The following is a 25048-nucleotide window of genomic DNA, read 5'->3' as shown; positions in this document are numbered from 1 at the left end:
TGGTTTATCACAGGATAGTTTTTTTTTTTTTTTTAAAAAAAATCCCATTTGGAGGTATTGTGTGACATTATTCCTTGGGAGAAATGAACAAATGTCTAGTTACCTCAGATAAAGAGTGGAAGACAGGCCAAGGTAAGGATAACACCAAAGTCCAGCTTCGTGGACCAATGAGTTTCATTGGGGTATATGGGTGATGGGTACTTACAGAAGCAGAAGTGACTCAGACAGCTGTATTACCAATATCCTACCCAGCATGGGTGACAGTTCACAAAGCTGGAAACCTGGTTTGCACGGCACAGCCTGCCGGCAGCTCCACAGGTCGGAGGGTGTCCTTTCATGGAGGTTTAGCTGGTACTAGCCTCTTCTAGACAGTTTGGCTGTCTTTGTTTCTTCTAGGTAACTCTGCTGGTCTCTGCACCTTCCAGGGTCTTGCTGGGCAGGTCTCGAGTCTGTTTGGAGCTCCACCCTCTCAGCAGTCTTTACTATTTTTACACTCTTAGGGAGGGAGATGGATCTGGCTAGTTTCAGGGACTTCCTGAAATGATTTGGAGTTGTTACTTCCTGTCTCAATGGTCTTCTCTGTAGGATGGAATATTTTATTTCCCTTAGGACATCCCATTGTTGTCCCATCTTACAAACATCGCGTCCTGAAATACGCTTGTTTTGCTTCTCTTTACATCCTATGTCCTAAGAAATTGCCTCTAAAATGGAAGGTTTTAATTTGGGAAGAAACAGCTACACACTGGAAGGGCAGACACTGTATAATTCAGTGGTCTGGCGCTAGCCTGGTGTGTGAGACTCTAGGTTCAATCCCCGGCACAGAAAATTCTATAAGGTATGAGAGAAGTGATGTAGCTCGTTAAGAAAAACAAAACCCTTCAAAGTAGAAGACTTTGGATTCAAATTCAGATCTCTTCTGATTTGCGTGAACATTTTCTATTCGCATTTGTGCTTGGAAAATAGTGTTCAGTGGCTGGAGAGATGGCTCAGTGGTTAAGAGCGTTTGCTGTTCTTGAGTTTGGTTCTCAGTGCCCACACTAGGTAGCTCACAGCTGCCTGAACTCCAGTTCCAGGGGGATCTGCTGCCCTCTTTTGACTGTCAGGATTGCATGCACGCAGTGCACATACAGAGACAAGCAGGACCACATTCATACTCGTAGGTTAAAATATTTTTTAATTGATTTTTTATTGAGCTCTACATTTAAAATAATTTTTTGAGATTTATTTTTATTTTACATATCTGAGTGTTTTGCTGGTGTGTATGTCTGCATCACGTGGTGTGCAGTGCCTTGCAGAGGCCAGAAGAGGAAGTTAGAGCCTTTGGCACCTGAGTTACAGCTGGTGGTGAGCCTCCTTGCGGTGCTAGGAACTGAAGTCTGGGCCATTGGAATAGAAGTGAGTGCTCTTAACCACTGACCCACCTGTTCGTTCCTTTTTTTAAAAAAGAAAATTATTTTCAAAAGACAGTGAGTTGGACAGCAGGATTTTTTTTTCATACAGTTGTTAGAAGCACAGGCTAGTTTCAGTGTCATGGAAAGAAATACACAAAGAAAAAGTAGCTCACCAGGGCAATTCTTTTTGCAAAGAGTACACCAGAGCACAGACCAGGCCAGCAACAAACCTGGACAGGAAGTTCACCTGGCTTTTATCTAACACAGCGGGAAGTCTTTCCCTCCACTGGCTGGGATCTGACCTTGAAGTCTTTCCCTAAAGTTCATTTTAAAAGAATCAGAGGAAATGAAGTTTCACTGGGGGGGGGGGGGGATTAAACATTTGCATGAAAGTCTTACAGGGTTGGGGAGGTGAAAAGATTGAAACGCAAACTGGGTGGTGGTGGCACAGGCCTTTAATCCCAGTACTCCAGGCCGGATCTACAAAGTGAGTTCTAGGACAGCCAGGACTGCTACACAGAGAAACCCTGTCTCAAACAAACAAACAAACAAACAAATTGAAAAAGATTTGAATGCCCTGTCGTAGAAGTTTTTCAGTGTCAGACAGAAAAGACTGATATTTAATGTTTCCTACACTTAAAAAGATAAAGACTTGGGAGTAGGGAACGGCGTTGCTAGTGGAGTGAGGATGGCAGGGTGCAGGGGTGCAGCCACGGGCACAGGGGAGGTGCAAGCCTTGTTCCAGGAAACCTGGCAGAGTGCTGTGACTGGAAATGCCCTCTCAGACTCAGCTCCGCACTCATTAACGCAGCGATTCTAATCTGAGCAGGACCCTGCGTTCCCAAAGCCTTAGGCTCCACTCTCAGTCTGACTGTGGTTAACACTGATTGCCTTGTGATGCTTCTGTGCGGGTCATGTGTGTGCGCACGTGTGTGCGTGTGTTTGCATATATTCATGTGAACATGAGTGCATTTCCTTGGTCCATTCCCTTCCCCCAACCGAGTCTCGCTACACGCTCCCTGGGCTCTCCATAGGCGTGTGTTCCTTTATCTCTTTAACTTTTAGTGAGGCCTGGATTTGAACCACTGACCTTAGGGTGACAAGTTTGAAGCCCACAGCATCACAACAAGCCCTTTCAAGCCAAGAGGTGTCTTGCCTAGCTCATGCGGGAAACTACGAGACACGCTGGGGTTGCTCAGGGGAAGACCTTGATTGGAACTGACGAGGAAAAGGACACCTTCTGCCGTTTCTCTGCAGACTTCTTGAAAGAGAACATGCCTCCAAGCCTTTCCTCCAGCTGGCTGGAGAGGAGAGGATGCGCTGCTTTTTTCTTTTGCTCTTTTCTCCTTTTGCATTTCATCTCTGGCAAATCACAGCACAACATCACACGCAGCTGCAAACTCTCTGAAGTGAAGACAGGCCGAATCTCATGTTTGGATTTGTCATCCCCTCCCCCGTAGTAGCTGATTTCCACTTCTGACAGGGTTATTATTTCCATCTTTAGGAACTATCTTAGACCCTGCCTTGGATAATTACAGATTATCATCGGTCCCTCACCTGAGGCGTTTTGGCACTTGTGTGAACCTCAAAAACGCCCTAGCCACTCCCCCCCCCCCTTCCCAGGAAGTAGAGAAGCAAACTCAAATGCGTGAGACTGTCTTTGTTCCGATTCTCATCTGCAGCTCTCCTGGGCTGTCTGGTGATTGAGCCATTAATCAGTGTCAAGTCATGGTCGAGAGCACAGGCAATGCTTTTGCCACTTGGGGTCCACTGTGGCTTAAACAGTCTGGAAGTACAGTGGAAATCACAGACTCAGGAATTGTTAGGGCAGAGACACCACCTCAAGGACCACCTACGAATTTTGCCCACGGTTGGACACCTGTCTTTGGATGTTCCAGAGTGCTCCCTGCATTTGTATGACTGGCACTCCAAGCTGAGGACTTTTAAGGCTCTAGCATCCCTCATTTTACTTTTTGAGGTTGCTAATCTTTGCGTTCTTTGCCTCGAGATCCTGGCTATTTTGTGGCTGGCTTGTGGTTTAGATGGTAGAGCGCTTGCCTAGCGTGCATGGTATACGGACTGGGATCCCCAGCATGGCATAATGCTGGGCATGGTGGTGCAGAGAGAATCTCAGCACTCAGAAGCGGAGGCAGGAAGAGCAGTGGTTCAAGGTCACCCTCAAGGTCATCTTCACCTATAGAGAAAGCACAGCGTTAGACTGGGTTAAAGGAGATCCTCTCTCAAATTCAAAACAAAATGAAAGCACATGACTTCAAGCCAGGAATGGGCCTCAAGCATGTAGTCTCAGCACTCAAGAGGCTGAGGCAGGAGGAGCAAGAGGTCAAAGTTACTCTCGGCTACATATTTAGTTTGAGGCTAACCTTCTTGAATTGGAACCACGTAGACCAGGCTAGCCTTGAACTCAGAGATCCACACGCCTCAACCTCCAGAGTACAGGGATTAAAGGCATAAACTACCATGTATGGCCTCTGCAGAATTCTATCTATCTATCTATCTATCTATCTATCTATCTATCTATCTATCTATCTATCATCTATCTATCTATCTCTATCTATCTATCTATCTATATTTATTCAAGACAGAGTTTTTTATAGCTTTGGAGCCTGTCCTGTAACTCACTTTGTAAACCAGGCTGGCCTCAAACTCACAGAGATCTGCCTGTCTCTGCCTCCTGAGTGCTGGCATTAAAGGTGTGTGCCACCACCGCCCAACTCTGCAGAATTATTTTGTGGAGCCTGTGGCTACTCTGTTATGTGGCTTGCTTTCATAGTAACCCCATTGTCTTTTAACTCTTCTTCGGCAACAGATCTTTTTGGTTTTAAATTTTAATATCCATCCATGCAAGACAGTTGTATCGTATTGATGCAGTAGGAAAGTCATGTGTGTTAGGAGTTGGAGCTGAGTTTAAATTTGGGCGTGATTGTCCGCAACTTGTACTTTCCGGCTATGGCTCATATTCCTGCCAAGTTCTACTCCCATGGCAGATTCACGAGGGAAAAATAAATCTTACTGTTTTCCACTGGAAATTTTTTGTGGTAATGTTATGTGGTAGTCGATCTGCAGGTCAAATTTTGGGACCTGGAGTAGGATGCTATACCAGAACTGAAAGTGTGGTTTCAGTGCTGGTGTTAGGGCTGACCTAACACGTTTCAAAAGACTTTCAGCAGAAGCCTGAGGTTTTGAGAGAAAGCCATCTGTGAGAGATGAAAGGAGAGTGAGGAAAACCTTCCTGGAAGCAGGAGGAGGAAAGTGAGTCTTTAATGTAGAGGAAACATTAATGGAGCTGCTGCCGGGGACAGCAGGTAACTGTAAAAGGTACCTAACGAGTTAGTGAATCTAACTGATGCTTTCCAAGTAGTGTTACAAGTGCTACCTGGCTTCTCAAGGAAGTAAAGAATAACCCATCAAGAACAAGAGACCAGGACTGGCTAATTTTTAAAATAAAGAGGCTTTTTATCCTTTTTTTTTTTCATTCAGAATTCAGCAAGTGTTGAAGGTGGGGTCAGGGGCTGTGGAGAATCACGCATACGCCAAAGCCTGAGCCTCAGTCAGAGAAACAGTGTCAGGGCTGAAGTGCTCGGCCAGCCTTAGATGCATGACATCCTAGGTTAGCTTGCCGGTGCTGATATTGCCAGCATTTCTTCTCCAAAATCAACACTCCTGTGTAACTTAATAATGGATGTTTGTTGAAGATGGTGCCAAATTCTTTTTAATTAGAATCTTTTTTTAAAAAAAAATTATTTATTTTTTTATTATGTATACAACATTCTGTGTGTATGCCTGCAGGCCAGAAGAGAGCACCAGACCCCATTACAGAGGGTTGTGAGCCACCATGTGGTTGCTGGGAATTGAACTCAGGACCTTTGGAAGAGCAGGCAATGCTCTTAACCTCTGAGCCATCTCTCCAGCCCTAGAATCTTTTCAGTATTTGTTTTGCACTTCCTCAAAGAGAACTTTAATATGAAAAGGCTTTAACCAATTTTGCACTAAAACCTTATTCTTGTAGAAAAACCACCATAAAATAAAAAAAAAAACCACCACACTGACTATCAAGTGTCTGTACAGTATATTTTCTCATGAATTTGAAGACTTGATACATGCAAAGGCTTTTCAACAATAGTCACATTCATAAGGTTTCTTTCTTGTATGTGTTCCTTTGTATTTTTGAAAATTACTATGAATTGTAAAGGTGTTACTTCACTGATTTCATTCATAGGTTTCTCTCTGCTATGTGTTCTTTTATGCCTTGGAAGACTACTGTGATATGTAAAGGCTTTATCACATTGATCACATCAATAATTTTTCTTTCCCCTATGTGTTCTTTTATGTATTTAGAGAAGCTTCTGATATTAAAAGGCTTTACCACACTGACTGCCTTCATAAGGGTTTCTTTCCAGTGTGTGTTCTTTCATGAGTTAGTACATTATGATGATATGCAAAAGCTTTACCACACTGATTACATTTGTAAGGTTTCTCTCCAGTATGTATTCTTGCATGCCTGTGAAGATGACTGGAATGTATAAAGGATTTACCACACTGATTACATTCATAGGGTTTCTCTCCAGTATGTGTTCTTTCATGAATTAGAACATAATTATGACGTGCAAAAGCTTTATCACACTGCTTACATTTGTAAGGTTTCTCTCTTGTATGTGTTCTTTTATGCTTTTGAAGATCACTGGGAGATGTAAAAGCTTTGACACAGTGATTACATTTGTAGGGTTTCTCTCCAGTGTGTGTTCTTTCATGAATTATCACATTACTATGATATGCAAAAGCTTTATCACACTGCTTACATTTGTAAGGTTTCTCTCCTGTATGTTTTCTTTTATGCTTTTGGAGCTCACTTGGAGATGTAAAAGCTTTAACACAGTGATTACACTTATAGGGCTTCTCTCCAGTGTGTGTTCTTTCATGAATTATAATATAACTATGATATGCAAAAGCTTTATCACACTGCTTACATTTGTAAGGTTTCTCTCCTGTATGTGTTTTTTTATGCATCTGAAGACCACTAGGAGATGTAAAAGCTTTACCACACTGGTCGCATTTGTAGGGCCTCTCTCTGGTATGTGCTCTTTTATATAGTCGTAGTTGACTATGATATGCAATGGGTCCATCATCTTGAATAACTTCACAGGGCTTCTCTTCCATGTGAATTCTCTCATGCCGATTAAGAGGACTCCCACAACTCCTAGAACTTTGAGAATGCTCTTCAGTGTCATGACCTTCCCAATTGTAGCCAATGGCAGTGAGGTTCCTGAAGGTCTGCAGCATCACATCATTGTAGAGATTCTTCTGGGAAGGGTCCAGCAAAGCCCACTCTTCCGGAGTGAAGTTCACATGCACATCATCATAGGTCACTGCATTCATGGCCTGCCAGTCTCCCCTGTTTGATGACGGATGTGCATAGCTCACCATGGCCTGGCTGCACAGCTCAACCACGCTCTACCCACACGGAGCCCAGGACGCAGCAAACAGGAGAGCAAACCAGCATTAATCTGGATCTTTTGAGGTGAGTAAATCCATCATTAATCTGGGCCATAGCTTCTGCCTGCAGCCTGTACGAACGGCATGGAAAAAGGAAGCTTGCTTTTTGCCTTGCTTGCTTTTTCTGGCAAGTCTGTTCCTTCACTGGCATAGAGCCTACTTCCTCAGGACTCCAGTGTGTGCTGAAGACCAGCTGGGACACCCAGTTTTATGGACTGAACAACTACTGGATTCTTGGACCTTCCCTGGGAAGACAGCCATTGTTGGATTAGTTGGACCACAGCCTATAATACATTCCATATATTTATTTACTCATTTATTCTATCAGTTCTGTTCCTCTAGAGAACTATGAGTAATACAGTCACTATCAGGCTATTGCATGGATTAAGGAAGCTAACATATGGAACAGCAGCTGAAATGGAGAAAGCTGTGAGTGTATTTATTATTTTCATTACGTGCTAGGCACAAGAGTGCATATACCTGGTTGGTCCCTTTCCATAGAGTTCGTTCTCGTCAGGACTTTTCCAATGACCATAACTCTGTGTATTGAGCTCTGTAACATGGTATGTGTGAGAACAGACATGGAAATGTCTATCTCGCGGGATAGAGGGACTAGTAGGGCCAGGAGGAGTTTCATGAGATGTAAGGGAGAAGGGTAGTTTGAATATGATCATTAAGAGAAAGGATACAGGATCATTTGGATGTACAAAGCAGTCAGAGATAGCACAGGAAGGCTATTACAGCGTCTAGCCGCAAAACAAATATGTTTAAGACCTAGGTGCAGTGGCATGTACCTGTGATCCCAGCACTCGGGAGGCGGAGGCAGCATCTCAAGCTTGAGGCTAGCCTAGAATACATTGGGAGATATGTCTCTAGACAAAAACACCAACTCACAACAGGAGAAAGGGGAAGATGTAAAATGCTATGTAGTGCCAGCATTATTACTTGGGGAGTTTGTTGGAAACAGGACCTGGCCCTAACTATACAACCCAAAAGTTCACATTTTCACCAGGACCGTCATGTGTTCCCACTGAACACGAAAGCTTGAGAGCTACTACTGGCGGAAGGTGTAGACTCTGGGACCAAGCTGCCTAAATTTACAACAAATAAGTTTGTATCATTTGTGTGTGTATACATGCTGGCGGTCAGAGGACAATTTTGTGTACTCAGTTCTTCCACTACCACATGAGCGGGTTCCGGAGACTGAGTTCAGGTCAGCAGGCTGGCAAGATAAGTGTCTTTACTTGCTGAATCTTCTCGACAGCCTAAGTTGCCTAAATTTAAAACCTTCCTTTGTCCTTTACTTATGTGGACCTTAGGGGTGGTTTTTAACCTGTATCAGGGACTTATTTTTAGCTAGGGACATCCCTACTAATTGTAAGAACTTATATAGAAGATGGAGGATCAACCCCAATTGTTACTCTTATTTGACATATAATAAGAGTCAGGTTTGTTTGCTTGTTTTTCAGGACAGGGTTTCACTATGTAACAGTCTTGGCTGCCTGGAACTAGTTCTATAAACCAGGCTGGCCTCGAATTCAGTGAACCACCTGCCTCTGCCTCCCAAGTGCTGGGATTAAAGGGGTGCACCATCACCGCCTGGCCAAGAGTCAGGTTTTTGTTGTTACCTTCTTAAAACTTTATTTTCTGTGTATGGGTGTTTTGCTTGCATGTGTTTGTGCACTACATTTGTGCTGCGCAGTACATTTGTGCGGCACCTAAGGAACTCCTGAATTACATATGGCTGGACTTATATATATGGTTGTTGGCCACCATATGGGATGGAAGAGAGGCCAGTGCTCTTAACCAGCCCCCTATTGTTGCCTTTCAAGACAGGGTTCTATTATATAGTTCTTGGTTCACCAGTTCCTGGACAACTGTGCCTTTCCATCCATAGGACGGGCAAACTTAATTACACCCACCTCGTGTAGATGCTGCAAGGGTCAAATAAAGGAATGTTTGTTAAATTACAAAGTCTCCTATTAAGATTTAATTAACCACCTTATAAGGTGTTCTTAAGCAATTGACCTCAGTGTGCACAGGAAGGTCAAGAAAGGCGTGGAGTAAACTCAAATGGTCCTTTTTTATTTCTGACTAACCTACATCTCCATTCAAGAGAACGAACAGACTCACATATATGCAGTGGTTCAGAAAACAACAAAAACCCCAAACGGTTTTTGGTCACAGGGCCTCCTGCAGTACAGGCTGACCTGCTTCTTCCACTTCCCTAGTGCAGGGATTAGAAATGTAATTCATAGCGTCCCACTTAGAAAAAGAACTTTCATCCACGCCGTGTATCTGAATATTTCTACAGAGTAGATTTTGTCCCTCCCCCTACGCATACCCTTAAAGCAATCTACCACTGAGCTAAAAGTCCTTCCTGTGGTAACCCTGGTTTGCCAGGGAATTTGCTAACTGCAGGATGCATACTAACAATTCCTTCAGATGTGTGCACTTTCACCAATCCGATGTTACCAGAGTTTAGAGGAAGGACATCACAAAACGTGATGGGATTTACAATCCTAGAAACTAACTTTGATTTTTTTCGGATCGTTGTAACAACACATCGGGCCTCTTTCCATCTGTAAAGCAGCGGGACAAGACTTTGACAACATGGTGCGGTTAAGTAACAAAGGCTGCAGGTGAACCTACCATGCTGTAGTGAGTGCCACAAGCAAATCCCTTCTTCCCTTGGACAGATATAGCACAAGATATCACTAGCTTTCCTATTTCGCACACGGCATAGCCCCAAGCCGAGAACGCTCGGATTCCCTTCCTCGATTTGCAACTCTCAACACCAAGAACGGGGTACGGGCCACTGTGAGGTCCTCTCTCTCCGTTCTCGTGGCGTGAAGAATCTCTCTCTAGTTGTCGTCGGGGTGGTGGAGGACGCTGACGATGGCTCCCAAGAGTCTGGGGAACCAGATCTTCATCCCCCCAGCGTTCATCAGAGACCAAGCCGCGCTCTTTTCATCCCTCACCTCGCTAGAGTAAAGGTCGAAGCGCGGCTCCGATTGCCGACGCCATTTTGGACGGTACGTGTGACGCCACACGTTCAGCTGAAAGGGCAGCCGATTGGCTGGGAACGGCCGGGAGGCTAGGGCGCGCGAAGCCAAAAGAAACTACACTCCCAGACTTCCTTGCGCACACGACCGGCGAGCAGCGAGAGAAAGAGGACGGAGTTGGAGCTCGGACTACAACTCCCAGCAGGCTCCGCGACGCCCGTCCTTCCCTTTCAAAACGCGGAGGGGGTGGGGGTGGGCGGAAAAAAAATAAAAAAGAAGGACGGGACGAATGGAGGCTTTTGAGGGCTCGTTTCGCAAAAGGCGGGAAAGGCGAACTACACCTCCCGACGAGCCGCGCGCGGCTGCGCCTGCGCTCTGGCCTCTGTCGCCATCTTGCCCCTTCTGAGGCACCGCAAACAAACCTAATTCCTGGTGTCCCCTAGTCTTGGCGGAGGAGCCTTTTAGATGAGCCCCGAAAGGCCGGGCAGGTGGGTGTCTCTCAGGCAGGGTCCGGGGAAGAGCTGGCAGCTTATCCAGGGCCTGGGGGCGCCAGGCCAGCCGTGGGGAGCCCGGCTCGGGGGCGCTCAGCCCCATCCTCCGTTGTTTCCTAACGGGATCGCGGGGCTCCCTCAAGTGGACCGAGGGGCGCTCCGGCACGCCTAGTGATGGGACAACGGAGGTGGAGGTCTAGGGTCCCCGGGGTGACTCCGGGGGCCGGCCGGCCGGCTGTCCGCTTTCCCCGGAGGAGCTGGCCAGCGTTGCCGAGACCCGGCTGCCGGCCGCGGGGGCGCGGGCTTGACATTGGGGACCGGCGCGGAGCGGCGCAGGCGGGGAGCCCGGGCGGGCTGCCCTTGTTGTGGTGCTGCGGAGGGAGTGCGTGTTTGGAGAGGGGGCGGGGCGGGCTGCCCGCTGACACCCGAGCCGGGCATGGGGGCGACCGAGTCGGTGCGACCCCCTCCTCCCGTCCCCCGGTTCCCCGAGCGCGCTCCGGCTGCCGCCGCCCGGCTCGCCTGGCTTGTGCGGCCCCGCCGTGCGCTTCGCCGCAGGGGGATGCTTTGGGATGCCGTGACGTGGTGCCTGATTTCGGGCGGTCGCCTGCCGCCTCCGAGGTCCTGTCGGGAGGCGGGGACTGGCTCGGGGAGCGAAGCGGATTCCTTTGGCTCTGCCCCTTCCTCCTCTCCACCCCCTTTTCTTTATGTCATCCTGCCAGCTGGGGCGCGCCGTCCAGTTCGGCTCGCTTGGGGTTGGTTCTGAGCTCGGAGGACGATGGGAAGTAGGGGGAAGGGGGGCTCCACTTGAGGCCAAGAGTTGGGTTTAGCAGCCCGGAGGAGTTATCTCGGTTTAGTGTTCGACGCTTAAGCTGGTTCATTCATTCATTCGTTCGTTCGCTCTTCTCGCCCGCTAACCATCCATTTATCAGTTTAGCAGATGTTTAAGGAAGGTCTGCTGTGTGTTCAACCAGTGGTGTGTGAATCTACCGGCTCTGAGTCTTTTTGTCCTCCAGGCTAGGGGATTCTCAGTGCGAAATTCCGGGCATCTCAACTTTGGATAACTAGTGGACTCATGACTGTTTTACTGCCAAAATGTGAGAAAAGAGTTCTTTACTAAGTTCCATTTACCCAAATAACATGCTCTACCCTTGGCTTATTTTATCTTATAACTTGTTAGTAAGAAGGGAAGTGGCAGAGGTCAAGTCGCTTGCCCAAGGTTGCACGTGCGGTACAAACTATCTGGCAAGTTCTATGCCAGCCCCCATAAAAGAACTTTGTATGCCCTGTTTCCTAATACTTACCACTGCAAACCGGGTGGAATCGCTTTTATTTTCATAAACCTGTATGAAGTGGGTTCAGACAGGCCAGTTCACCAGGATGAAAAGCTGGACCTGGAACCAAGTGTTTGACTCCAGAACGCATGCTCTTCCCCTGTTAGCTGGATCAGGGTGCTCTCGTGGTGGTTTGGTCATTTCTCAGCAGCCGCAAAACATGGTTATGAGGTATCATTTCAGTTTTGCTTGGTAGCCCCTGGAGGGATCTCCAAGTGAATGGGCCTGTTGCATATCCTTTGGTGATTTTGACTTGTTTTTCTTCTGATAGGGAGGACAAGCTCTTTGGGGCTTCCAGACAGAAGCAGCAATGCCTGTTGTGTGGCCAACCCTTTTGGATCTCAGCAGGGATGAATGCAAACGAATTCTTCGAAAATTGGGTATGGATATTGTTGTTACCGTCCCGAGCAGGGTCTCACTGAGTAGCCCAGTAGCACTTTCCTGCCTCAGCTTCCCAAGTGCTGGACCACAGCTGTGCTCCACCAGCCTACCTAACGGTGTTAGTCTTGTTTTCTATTTCTCTGTAACTCTTTTCCTTTTCTGTGTGGGCCATGGCTGTTGGTGGCTAGTGCCCTCATCTTTCTCACTGTTTTCTCAGGGCCTGAAAAGACTTTTTTTTTTTTTTTTTTTTGTAAATGAGATACAGGAGTCATAATGTCCAGGAGCCATGATAAATGGGAAACCTGGCTGTCCGTGTGTTCCTTTTTTTAAAATTAACTTTTAATTTTCTTTTTTTGTTTCATGTAAGCATACTACTAACTTTAGTAGATGTGTCTGTGTGAATCATGCCTTTTCTGAATCGTAAGCTAAATGCAAGCTGCCTATTTTCCCAATTACTTAATTACTGTAATTGATAAAACACACTTTATGCTTAAAGTTGACTATTTAATGTTTCTCCTTTCTACATTTGTAACAACCCTTTTCAACCAGCATTTAGGGAGAGAAGCAAGCCCTAATGCTAAGGCACGTGTTTTGTGTGAGTGAACTGACTTTACCCTTGTGTGCAAAATGGTGTTAGTCACATCCCATTCTTGTGAATATTGAGAGAAAAGCTGCCTAATCATTTGATCTTTGGTTTAGAGTGAAAATCTGTGAAAAATGCTGTTTTAAATAAGGCCCTTGTCTTATTTACCATTGTAGCCTGAGGCTAGTGCACTAAATAAAATAATTAACGGAATAATTTGAAAATGAGCAGTGGCTATCAATTAAATAAAAAGCCCATCATTGTGACTGACATGTGAGAATATAGAGCTTAAAGCAGCTACTTTTGAATGTATTTGTAGGCTACTAAGGTTTTCCTTCAGGGGAACTCTTTGTTGAAAATTCTATACGTAGGTCAGATGAAATTGTAGCTACTGTAGACCTACTGCTAATAACTTCTGCCCTTTTCTGTCTTTCCCTCCTCCCCCCCCCCCCCGAATTATAAACTGCTTGACATTGTTTTAGCAGTTGGAAGAGGGCTCTTTTCCAGGGGCCAGTCTTTTAAACTTCCATGCAAACTTTTATCACTATTTTGAAGGTACTTGGCTGTACACAGGCACTAATGTAACTTGCTGTTGATTATGAAATTGAACTCCATTTCTTTCATAGTTAAAAAATGCAAGATGAAAAGATCACGAGGACAGTAAATTGGACTGAGGTTTCTGGGTTTTGAGAGCAACATAAAGTTAGTAATCTTTCAGTTTGCCCTAGTTTTTTCCATAAATGACGTGAGGTGATGTATGAAAATGACTTGACGATAGCACCCTATAAAATCATGACATCAAGGGGTTAATGTTTCGGTGTTGAAGAATGAACACCCCTGAAACAGCCCACGCTGTCAAGGTTACAGGTAGGTGGAAGGCTGTTAGGTACCAGGAAGATGCCACTTTATAAAAGTGATGTGTCCCATTGTGTCTTAGCATGATGGGGCTCTTACGTCCGTCCTGCTACAATCTCAGGATCTCGGGGGGGGGTGCTTTCTTCTGTTTTCTGCACATCCTCTAAAATGCAGAGAGCGATGCTTTGCTCTTGGGTTAATATGCAGATTCTCCGTTCCTGAGTATATCCCATGAACAAATCACCCAAGATGTGCTGGTGGACTTAGAGAGCTTAGGGTCAGATTGACCTTGCCACATCAGATTGATCATCACTGAAGAGGATCAAATTGTTCTTCAGCTAGAAGAAGAGGTAGCACAGAAAAAGAAGAGTTATCTCAGAACAAACTAAGGAAATAGACTTTAGGGTGCAATAAAAAACATCAGCATTAGAAAAAAAATTCAAGTAAAAATAAAAACAATGAACGTGTCTGTGGTTTTAGGCAGACGTATGGGAGATGCTGCTGGGTGCTGCTTCTGTGCTGAAGGAAGCAGCTGTTACCATGGCACTTCTGGCCCCAGTGACCCTTAGGAAGGTGGGCTTTCCTCCCTGGGTTGCTGTCTTGACCATGAACCTTTGGATTGCTTTCAAACCCTAGTTCCAAGTCGTAAGTCTAGGGGAGATACACACTGTCTCTGAGAATTGTTAGGTTAAGGGCTGGAGAGAGCTTGGCAGTCATGTCATGTCAGGATGCTCACCACTGCTTCTAGCTCCAGCTCCAAGGATCTCATGCCCTCTTCTGAGCTCCTCTGGCCTCTTTGGGCACTTTCTCTCTCTCTCCCTCCCTCTCTCCCTCCATCCCTCCCTCCCTTTCTCAGTCTCTGTCTCTGTCTCAGTCTCATTTTCTTCTGTCTTATCTACAATCAGTTACTGAGTTCTATCAAATAATTCTTTAAGGTGAGATTAAAGGATTTGCTTAGTCTAACCACAAATTACTTCTGTTTCCCTTTTTCTCTGTTCTCTTATATATGTAAAATAAAACTTTTCTAACAATTTATCTGTCTATTTATCAGTCATCTATCTAACACATACATTAGATCTTGATTTTAATCATTTTGAGAATAAGGACTTTGTTTTATACCCTACAAATATTTAAATATTTTCCCTGGTATTCTGTCTTATAATATTCCTTTAGTAATTTGGTTGGAATTAGTGACTCTTCAACTACAGACAGTTTTACTTCCTTTAATGTAAAACTTTTCAAAGTAGTTCTTGTTCCTGGAAGTTACTGCAGTAACATGAAGCAGTCTCAGTTCTTTTGCTCTCTGTTCCTTTTGCAGGCGTTCGTTCCCCACTCTGCACAAGGACTGCTCTCTCTCATCCTGGTGAGAGCTTGTTTCCAAACCAGACGCCTTCACCACTGTGTGCAACTGTGGTGATTGCAGTTACATATTTGAGGGCAGGACCCAGCACTCTTTAGTGTCTATATATTAGGACTCAACATTGATTTCTTGACTAGAATATTCCATAAGTATTTTAATGGGACATAAACATTTAGTATAGTGAGTTTTCAGCTGGCTATTCCTAATGCCATTTTTTAAAATCTCTTCCAGCTCTTGTCAGAGCTGAAATATATTTCTTGGACTTAGTATTTGCTTTTCGCCTTTGGAGGGCTGGTCTGTGCTTTTGAACGACACCCCCTTCTGTGTCTGCATGGTGTGCAGTACATACTCAGCACGTGCAGGCTGATCACAGTTGGATATCGGTGGAACTAGACATTTCTGCTGCTTTTACTCAGCCCATTCCTTTATATAAGGCTTCCTTTAAAAAAATTTATCTTTATTTTATATGTGGATGTTTTGCCTGCATGTCTGTTTGTGCACTGTGTATGCATGGTGTCTGGGGAAACCAGAAGAGGGTGTTGGGTTCTCGGGAAGTGGAATGACAGACGGTTCTGAGTCACCATGTGGGTGTTGGTATTTGAACCCATGCCCTCTGGAAGAGCAAGTGCTCTTTAACTGTTGAGCCATCTCTTTAGCCCCTAATGTCTCCCCCTGACAGAGTTGAGAATGCAATGAGCAGAGTGAGACCACAGTTGACTTATTGGCTAGTTTTGAGTCTGCAGGCTTACATCTATTATTACTTAACCCACATTTACTGGGTTTCTGTAGGCAGAGAGAAGATATTTATCACAATGTGAGTGTGAAAATACTTCTAATTTGGATGTTTTTTTCTACCATTCTGGTTTGCTCCTATGTCTCTGTTTCATAGTATTAACGACTAAAACTTTTTTTTTTTTTTTTTTTTACTTTGTTCCATTCTCTTGTTGGTGTTGTCCTGAAGGTGTAAGTCACAAAACAATCCTACACCAGTTTGGAATTATGATTAATAGAAAGGTTATTTATTTATTTAAGGGGAAAACTTACAGATCACGGTCCTAGACAGCAGCCCTCTGAGCGACCAGGGACAGAGTCTGGCAGCTGAAGCTGGAGCCAGAAGCAAGAGGGAGAGCAGGGCTACTGCTGCTTTTTAAAGCAAAAGAGACCACGCCCAAGTGGGCTGGAATCATAAAGGCTATTGGCTGGAATCATAAAGGCTATTGGCTGAAGGAGCTCCCTCAGCCTTGTCTGACCTCTCTTGCAGCTCCATTCAGCCAGAAGCTTAGGAGGGAACTAGGAATAGCTGAGGTGGCTGAACCTCTTTCTTTGTGACCTTTCTTTCTGGGTTTCTTGACAGCTTGCAGATGTTATGTTCCTAGAGAGCAAGGCCACAAGCACAAGGACTTAGCACATGTCTGCATCCTATTTTTGATGCTTCGTTGTCCAAAAGTAGCATAGAACCTAGAATTGGTGTGGGAGGAGACTACACAGAGATCACACTGGGTGGTTGTGAGAGGCCTGCATATTTTGGGGGAAAGGCTTGAGGACTTTTGATTTATATATATGTTTTTGCTTTTTTGTTCTGTTTGTTTGTTTATTTTGTATTTTGAGACAGGTTCTAGTTTAGCCTAAGTTAGCCTCAAAAAGTTATGATCTTCCTGCTTCACTTTCTGAGTACCAAGACTACGGGCATATCTTTTCATGTCTGACTTGTGTGTTTGTATCTTTGTGTACACATGTGCGTGTGTGGGTATTTGTATATTTCTTCACATGTATGTGGAAAACAACAACCTCAAATATTGTTCCTTAGGCATCCCCATCTAATTTTTTTTTTAATTAAAAAATTTTTTAGGTAGGGTCTTTCACCTAGAACTTGTTCAGTAGTCTAGGTTGGCTTAATGGCCGGCAAGCCTGGGGCATCCTACTATCTCTCTCTGTCTTCCTCAGCACTGGGATGACAGCTGTGTACTGCCGTATCTGCTTTTCATTTCCGTTTTTCTCCTCTCCTCTCCTTTCCTTTTTTAAAGTAGATTTTTGTGGATTAAACTCAAGTGCTGATACATCTATGCCAAGCACGAGTCACCTCTCCTGCTTGTATTTTTTTGAGTTAGTGTCTTGCTACATATCCTAGGCTGTCTTTGAACTCTCCATCTTTCTGTTCAAACCTATGAGTGCTGGAATTACAGGCATGTACCACCCAGACTAACTAGTCATTTCTATGATAGGTTTTTATGTTTAATTCCTTGGATGATAGTTTTTGTAAATATAAAGATTAAAGGTATGGCCACCATGCCTGGCTACATTACCTGCTCTTCAGTAATACGTTAGAGATTTTCTTTCCTAAGCATTTTATACCCTTGATTACTATGAGACATTGTGTAGTAAAGCAATATGAATGATGAAAGTAACACTTAAATCTTTTTATTCAATAACATTTTTGAAAGGAATTTAAAATTTTGCATTTGGTTGATTTTGGATTTCTTGCCATGACATTTAATATTGCATAACTATATTTTTCAAAATTGAAGGCTTATTGTGATAAAATAATTTTATTTTCTAGAATTGGAGGCATATGCTGGAGTTATCAGTGCACTTCGTGCACAGGGGGATCTCACCAAGGAAAAGAAAGATCTTCTTGGAGAGCTCTCAAAAGTCCTTAGGTAATTTTTCATGAAAGTTTTGGTGATGTGAATAAAAGTTTGATTTCTGCTCATTCTCAAATTGAAGAGCAGAGGTGTTCAGTGTGTTGGGTGCTTAGCGGCCCTGTTCCATTGTGTGCTTTCTGCTGTAGAAATGGGGAAACTTAGTCTCTGTCGTGTAACCCAGTGAGAGGGTTTGAGTCAGGTGTTTTTGGGCTCCTGGAGTGGGAGGTCCTTTGACAGAGGTGAAAGAAAGAAGAGCTGGGGCTGGAGAGATGGCTCAGCGGTTAAGAGCACTGCCTGCTCTTCCAAAGGTCCTGAGTTCAATTCCCAGCAACCACATGGTGGCTCACAACCATCTGTAATGAGGTCTGGTGCCCTCTTCTGGCCTGCAGGCATACAAGCAGACAGAATACTGTATAAATGATAAATAAATAAATATTTAAAAAAAAAAAAAGAAAGAAGAGCTGGTGCAACTGAACAGGACGTAGAGTGGTATTTACTGGAGGGGAAAGATGAGTCAACATGGCAGTGGGTGCTGGCCACACAGTTGCGGCCTTAACTCCAGCTGACTCCTTCACCTGAGCTAGAGTGCCGCTTGGATCCGTCCAACAACTCAGTGAGAGGGGCTCCTCGGTGCTTTATCTTGATTCATTTTTATGTCTGCTTTCTCAAAAAATGTTCGGCCTTGACTTGTTTGCTTTCTACATTTAAAGTCATTTTGTTCTTTTTTTAGAAGTGAGAAGTGGAAGAGTCTCTTATTAATTAGCATTATATAAGAATGTATTTAAGCAGATTCTTAGTCTTATTTTTTTGTTTACGTTTCTTCGTAAAGTCTGCTTTTAGACTTTAAGTTGTGATCCATGCTATACATTTAGTGTTAAGTACTAAAGAAAATAAGAAGAGTGGTATTCACGTTATTGGGTCTTTATGAATGGAATGGATGTAGTCGGTAAAAACTGTTTCATTTATCAGTGTTTAATGTATGTACATTCTCACCGTTGGTGACATAATGTAGAAGGCACCTAGCTGAAGTTGAGTCACGTGTCATAGCATGAACTCACAAGAAACATGTTATCTTGCCACTCTTACTGATTTTATTATATTCATTGGACTCTTACGCCTTAGAAAAGACCTTAGAAGACTTTCTTCTAAGTGCCCAGTCCTCCTGCCAGCAGCCATGAAATGAGGAGGCTCTGAGCACCTGTTTCCTTGTCTATTAACAGGAAACATTGCTAGTTACCATGGCCTGCTGTTTACAGGTGGGGAATCTGCAGTCCAGGTTGAGTTTGTCTTCCTGAGATCTCCAGATAAATAATCCGCACTTACACAGAATCAGTATGAAACCTTTCCTGTGACCTTGAAACATTTGAAGATACACATTAGGCAAAGTAACCCTCAGCCCCAGAAGATGTTAACGTAAACCTTAATAAAAGTGTAGAGAAGAGCTGCCTGCTTGGCAGAGTTCTATAATGGCTATTTTTTTTCATAGCATCTCAACAGAACGCCACCGTGCTGAAGTTCGGAGAGCAGTAAACGATGAACGGTTAACAACAATTGCACATAAGTAAGCCATTAGTCTACCACCCTGGTTTTTAAATGATGTAGTATAAAATAGCTCTGAGACAGTCTTCCTTTGGTGTGGCAGGCCCCTGAGTCTTTTATCTTAATAATATCTCTATACTCAGAGACTCTGCCCATAGTGATTACTGTTTACTCCGTTGGTTACTTTTTGTTTTTGTTTTGCATTTTGTTAGGGAAGCTTAAAGTACTTAGGTCAAATCCTATTACAAGGCAATCTCTGTATAATCAAAGACCACTGGAAGCTCAGCTCAATACCAAGTAGCATGCCTCCTTAAATTGAAAGGTGCTTAGAGGTTTCTTGTATTGGTATTTGATATGTATATTGCTTTATAAATAGGCATTATAATTTTTATATGGCTCTAATTATTTCAGATATTTTGAGCTTCAGAAAAATAAATAAAATATATGTTCTTTTAAGAGATAAAATATAACTTAATGTACTTTAAAAAGCAAACACACTAAAATTATGAAGGTTTCTTATCAAATTGTCTTCAGATTGTCATACCTGACAGATTGGGCAGAGGGTGGCAGAGGACTGAGCAGAATCCACCATTAGTTGCAGAGAGATAGTGCCTCCTGAAGAACAGAAAGGACCAGAAAGTAATCCTCTCAGTGATAATAGAAATTTCAAGTATAATCTGTTTGTTTTGATTTTTATGTTTTAATATGACATAGAGCTAAAGGAGAAAGGAGCTCAGTGAGTTACCACAATGTGATGACGTAGGGCATTTGGGAGCATTTGCATTGATTACACAGCTCTGTTGGCTTCTTGTACTTGACTGTCCCTCATTTTACTTAACACCTAGAATGGGGTACTCACCTCTTTAACAGTGTAGTTTGACTGTTTTGCTGTTTGTTCTGTAAGCCTGAGATTTCTTCCATGGTAGGTATGCACTGCAGGAATGTAGAAATCCCTGTAGAGACTGTAGCATTTAGTTGATAGGCTGACACAGCTGAAACACTCAAATTCACTGTGTCCCTCTTTGAGTTTGCTTCAGACTTTTGAATTGGAATGCTTTAAATGGAGTCTGAATTCTAACTGGGGAACTGGTAATAGGAACCTGTGCTCGATACTGAAGTAGAAAATTAATACGTTGGAAGTGTTCAAATGGTATTGTGGGTCAATGAGTTGTAAGTTGATGCTCGGTGTCATTCTTAAAGGATAACATTTATTTAGTCTCCTTTTCCTTTTTTCCCCTTTTAAGAATGAATTTATCCTTATATTTGGGTGAAAGACCAAGTTACAGGTATGCAAATAGGTTATTATTATTTCAGGCTTTTTATTGTATTTATTTCCAAATTGACGCTCTCAATTATTCAGGGGCACATACTCCATTATGAATTAACCATGCCCCATGCTTCTCCTTCTTTTTCCTCCTCACCTTCCTAATACTGCCCAACCTTTAGCCATTTTTGCTGCTTGGGAATATCTCTAGTCAGAGGATGGGAAGGGAGAGGAGGTGAAAATTTTTATAACACATTTCACTGCTTCTTAGTTGGCCTGAAAAACAATTGGTGCAAGAATTTACTAGTGTTTGCTAAAATAATTTTTGGATAATATGCGAATTTCTTTAACCTATTTGACCTCTCCCTTTCCTTCCTCTCTCCATTAGCATGGATAATTGAGAGTTGGCTTCTTTCTACCTGTGTTTCTCCGCCCCTTCCTTTCTTTCTGATTTCTTTAATAAATGAATTTCTTTTTTTGAAAACAGTTTCTTCAGTATATAATGAAAGAAAAACCTTGGGCTTTTCTGTGCTCAGATTCTGATGTTTTATACTGTGGTTTTGGTTTGACTGGGTACTCCATTTACTTGTTGAGCGCAGTAGTCAGGAATGACTTTCTTCCCTTGGGTAAGCAGTGGAGACCCAGAGATGGCCTGTGAGGGCTTTAGTCTAAAACAGCAACAGGAATGCGTGTGAGCTGACTGCATTTCCTCATCCTTCTCCCTCCCCCACTTGAAATTGCTGTGCAGCCCAGAAGGAATGTTCTTGAAAGGTGATAGGAAAGCTGAGAAGACTGAGCAGGAAGGAAGGGTACTGGACGCATGAGAAACTGTAGAGGCCTCTGCGCCAAGGCTTGACTGGGAAACTGAGTTCTTAGTTACAACAGTACTAATGATTCATGTGTTTTGCTCAGGCCACTCTTTGCCCTCATTGTCTCTACAGTTAGACTAAAATGATAGTTTGGAGTATCAGATCTCTGCACTTCTTCCCGCTGTCAGACATCCCCAGGACACTGTGTTTCTGTGATGGTGCAGCGTTCTCAGAGCTGCCAGCTGTAGCTCATTAGAGTGTGGCTTTCTCAGTGCAGGGTTTGCACCTTCCTTGTGGTCCTTGGACGACTAGAGGCAGGCGAGTGTACAAACTGGGGGGGACCTGTGAACCCTCAGGTACAATATTTAATTTCTGAGTTCTCCTAGAGGACCTGTGCAGCTAACACATGTTTACAGCCTCACCACTAAGGATAGGAGCTTTTGACCTCATTTCTCATGCTTCCGTGAGGGGACATTTGGCAGACTTACAGTTCTTCCTAAAGGTTGCAGTTGTGCCTTTTTGACTGCAAGCCCCATTTTTCAGTAGCTATGTCCATGTTCCTTCATAGTATTAATCTTCCATAATTTCTGCCACCACTTAAACAGTGTGCCAGGTAAGTGTAGAGGAGTCACTTTGTGTGGTAAACTCACACTAAACAAGTTTATCAGTGACAGTCTAATAAAGTAATATCAGAACAGAGTGCTATAATAGAAAATGCTAGCTTTTGGAAAGTTTTCTTCTAACAATCAGTAATCTCTTTTTCTGTCTTTTTCTTGTTTGGACTATTCTGTTTCTGAACCAGTGTTAACATGGAACTTAAATATTCACGAGGCTACTGGGACCTTGGGAAGTCTGCCTTCCCTTGTCTTATGTAGGACTGCTTTAAATCACAAAAGAATTTAATATATTTTTCACAGTAACCTAACCGGATTTGCCAGCTTCTAGAAATTCTTCAGCCTAAATCCTTTTTCTCCTCCCTTCCTTCTTCCTTCCTTCTCTTCCTTCTTCCCTTCCCTCTCTCCCTTTTTTGAGACACTTTTGTTTCCTTTCAGTGTGTTGAGACAGGGTCTCATTGTGTAGCCTTGATCAGTTCACTCCCTCTTGCCAAGGGGGCGCGGGGGCTAAGGGCTAAGCCCGTGTTAGCTGAAGCCCGTGTTAGCTGAAGCCCGTGTTAGCTGAAGCCCGTGTTAGCACTCCTTCCTGTCTTGCATACCTTAAGCTGTCGCTTGTTTCCTGCAGCAATTAGACAGTAATTGCTCAATTGGTATAAATTGCCCATAAAATCTACTAGAAAGCTTTTATTCCTTGTGTTTATTTGACAAATAATTAGGGAGCATGATACATATTTGTTGAAAGAGACATTTATTAGTTGTGTAGCCGGAGGCAAGTTATTTAACTTCTCTGTGACTCAGTTTCTTATTCTAGAAAATGGAGATGCTGATACTGTCAACTTGATAGGATTGTTGAGAGAACTGAGTTAACAGACGGGAGATGAGCAGAGCAATGCCTGCTATGTGACACGCCCTTAGCTGGTTTTAGTGACGTCATCACTGTCAACATCTGTCCACTGTCTAAGGCTTTGGGGTACTCTGTCTAACTCTGAAGAATTGTTGAATATAGAGACGTAAGCACTAAGCTGGCCTGTAGAGTCTGTGGTGGAATCTTGAAGAAATATTTCTGATTTAGTGAAGAAAATCAGTTGTGTCTAGATTACTTTTAAACCTTGACACTAATCGTTAGGGTGTTTCATGAAGCCAAGTAGCGATATGGCAGCTGTCTTTTGATATCTTAGCCTCTTGTCTGATTTCTGGAACAAAACTTACTCAAGAAGTCTAAAGCAGGGAGACTTAAGACTGTCTTAGAAAGAGGGAGAGGGTCCAGTTGCCTCAAGTGCCTTTTGGGGTACAGGGTACACCATACAAATAAAGGTGAATAGTGGTGGATCTCTTTCAACAGCCTCAGTTCCACTCTCTTGTTATAGCAGGAAGCAGGAAGGGTGATAATATAAAAATGCAGTGCATATTAATCAGCGACACCTGCCTTCATGTACAGCCGCTTCCCTCCTACTAACTCCTCTCGTTTACTGCCTCAGTTTTCCATGTTTGAAAGCCTTTAGAATCTCTGGCCATGCGGGCAGTTAGGAAATTTTGCAAAGATTCATTGACTTCCACCTTTAGCTGTAAAAGAAAGTCTGATTCTTAACACTGTCAGTGCTTTTGCTTTCATGTATAATTACAAAATTAAGCTCTAAAAGTTAATTTTATTAGTAGAAATATTTGTTTTCATTTGCAAAACCCAATTTCATAAAACTAATACCAATTTTTATTTTCAAAGCATAGAGAAAGTTTTCATAGTTATAGTTATTCAGACTAAAGAATAAAGTATGTAAGAACCTCAGTGTGTGGCATTCCTTGAATTTAATTGTACCTAAGTTTGATTTTGCTTGCTTAAAATGAAGCCTCTCCAGAATTCAGGGCACTTTTTAATCATTTAAAAATTGTGTGTGTTTGACTCATTTTTAGCAAGTGCGAACCCTTGTAGCAGCATTTTCTCTTTTGTTTAGTATGTCTGGACCTAATAGCTCTTCAGAATGGTCCATTGAAGGGCGTAGATTGGTACCACTGATGCCCCGGCTGGTTCCCCAGACTGCCTTCACTGTAACAGCAAATGCTGTGGCCAACGCAGCTGTCCAGCACAATGCGTCCCTTCCTGTGCCTGCAGAGACAGCTAGCAAAGAAGGTAAGTAGGAGCGCTGCTGCTGGGGGCGGCTCTTCGCAGGGCTTTCTGTCTTTTTAGTAAGTGCTAAAAATTATGAGATTGTTATATCTTTATCTAAAGCTAGAAACTGCCAGGTTTTCAATCTCCATCAAAATCAGATTTCTTTACTTCAAAGGGAAAATTATCTTAATCACAGAAAAAGTTTTCTCCAATGGAATTTCTGGTATTTGTCTCATTTTGTTTGGTTTGGATGCAGGTTGAGGTTGTCCTTTCATCTCCGCCTCCCTACTGCTGAGGTTGCAGACAGGGGCTACCAGGCCTGTGAGTGTCACTTGTTAGAGGTGAATGGAAGGACTTAGGGATGGCACTAGAAAATAAACAAGGTAGCAGAAGTACCTGCTCAGCTGATAGCTCTAGAAAAATAAAACTGTTTTTGTCTTTGGAATCAATGGTACATGTAGGCTCGCTGTTCCAGTCAGTGAGCACTTTCTTACTGTCCCTTAATCGTGTGATTGACATGCTTTAACCAATCTTTGCATTTTCTCACCTAGGTGGCACTAAATTTGAGAGTGTGCTTGGATCAGAAGCTACTCTAAAGTCAGTGTGCTTGCCAGATTCCTTTGAGACATGGTTTGTCTTGTCTAGTGGTGAGACAAGTTTTGTGTTGAGTGAGAAAGTTGTCATTCTTGGCCTGGCTTGGCACTGTGCTTTCTTTAAAGCTGCATTTTTCAGGGAGGCAGTTATCTGTGCAAACTCAGCTCTGCTGGGTTCCTGTTTTCTTTGTTGTTGTAGTTATATTTCTTCTCTTCCCACTTGGACCTTTTTCTTTTGCTAGTTGGTAGAATGGGAAGAAAGTTGGATTTTTAATAGTAAAATTGGTGTTTGGATCTGAGTTTGTCATTTTCTAGCTCTGTGGCTTTCAGCAAGGCTTACTGTCTGGGCTCCTCATCTTTAAAAGGGGTGGAGTGTGAGAGTGGGTGACAGGACGGTGACGGTGACGGGAAAGCACGCGGGGCATGGTAGCTCCAGGCTGTTGTTGGTGTTCTGAGTGAGAAGGAGGTTGGAATTTGATGCCGTCATTAGTTTTAAGTTATTCTTGCACTTGGTTGGCAGATGACAGAAGAGTCACTTTTTTCTCCTCCTGTACGTGCTCTGGGAATTGCTGTGG

The 25048-nt window shown here is 43.4% G+C and overlaps 1 protein-coding gene and 1 pseudogene across 14 annotated transcripts in view; one reads left to right on the top strand and one right to left on the bottom strand.

Moving 5' to 3' along the window:
* Emsy (EMSY transcriptional repressor, BRCA2 interacting) overlaps positions 1 to 25048 on the top strand; it is a 107670-nt gene that overhangs the window by 30077 nt on the left and 52545 nt on the right. For 6 of the 14 annotated variants that reach the window (XM_050154608.1, XM_050154607.1, XM_050154600.1 and 3 more), the window contains exons 1-6: positions 10263 to 10395; positions 12001 to 12109; positions 17466 to 17565; positions 19037 to 19111; positions 20334 to 20375; positions 23726 to 23901. In XM_050154608.1, the coding sequence (XP_050010565.1) occupies positions 12040 to 12109; positions 17466 to 17565; positions 19037 to 19111; positions 20334 to 20375; positions 23726 to 23901 (463 nt within the window). In that variant the 5' untranslated portion in view covers positions 10263 to 10395; positions 12001 to 12039. Of the gene's footprint in view, positions 1 to 10262; positions 10396 to 11473; positions 11493 to 12000; positions 12110 to 17465; positions 17566 to 19036; positions 19112 to 20333; positions 20376 to 23725; positions 23902 to 25048 lie in introns of those variants that run through there. The other 8 variants (XM_050154610.1, XM_050154602.1, XM_050154601.1 and 5 more) reach the window with 4 other exon arrangements.
* Positions 6039 to 6833, bottom strand: LOC126509025 (zinc finger protein 431-like; annotated as a pseudogene).

The sequence above is a fragment of the Alexandromys fortis genome, unplaced genomic scaffold, assembly GCF_014885135.2.
Source record: "Alexandromys fortis isolate MF-2015 unplaced genomic scaffold, M_Fortis_MF-2015_v1.1 scaffold_77, whole genome shotgun sequence".
NCBI lineage: Eukaryota > Metazoa > Chordata > Mammalia > Rodentia > Cricetidae > Alexandromys > Alexandromys fortis.
The sequence above is the reverse complement of the archived record's forward strand: the minus strand, read 5'-3'. Positions and strand labels throughout refer to the sequence as shown.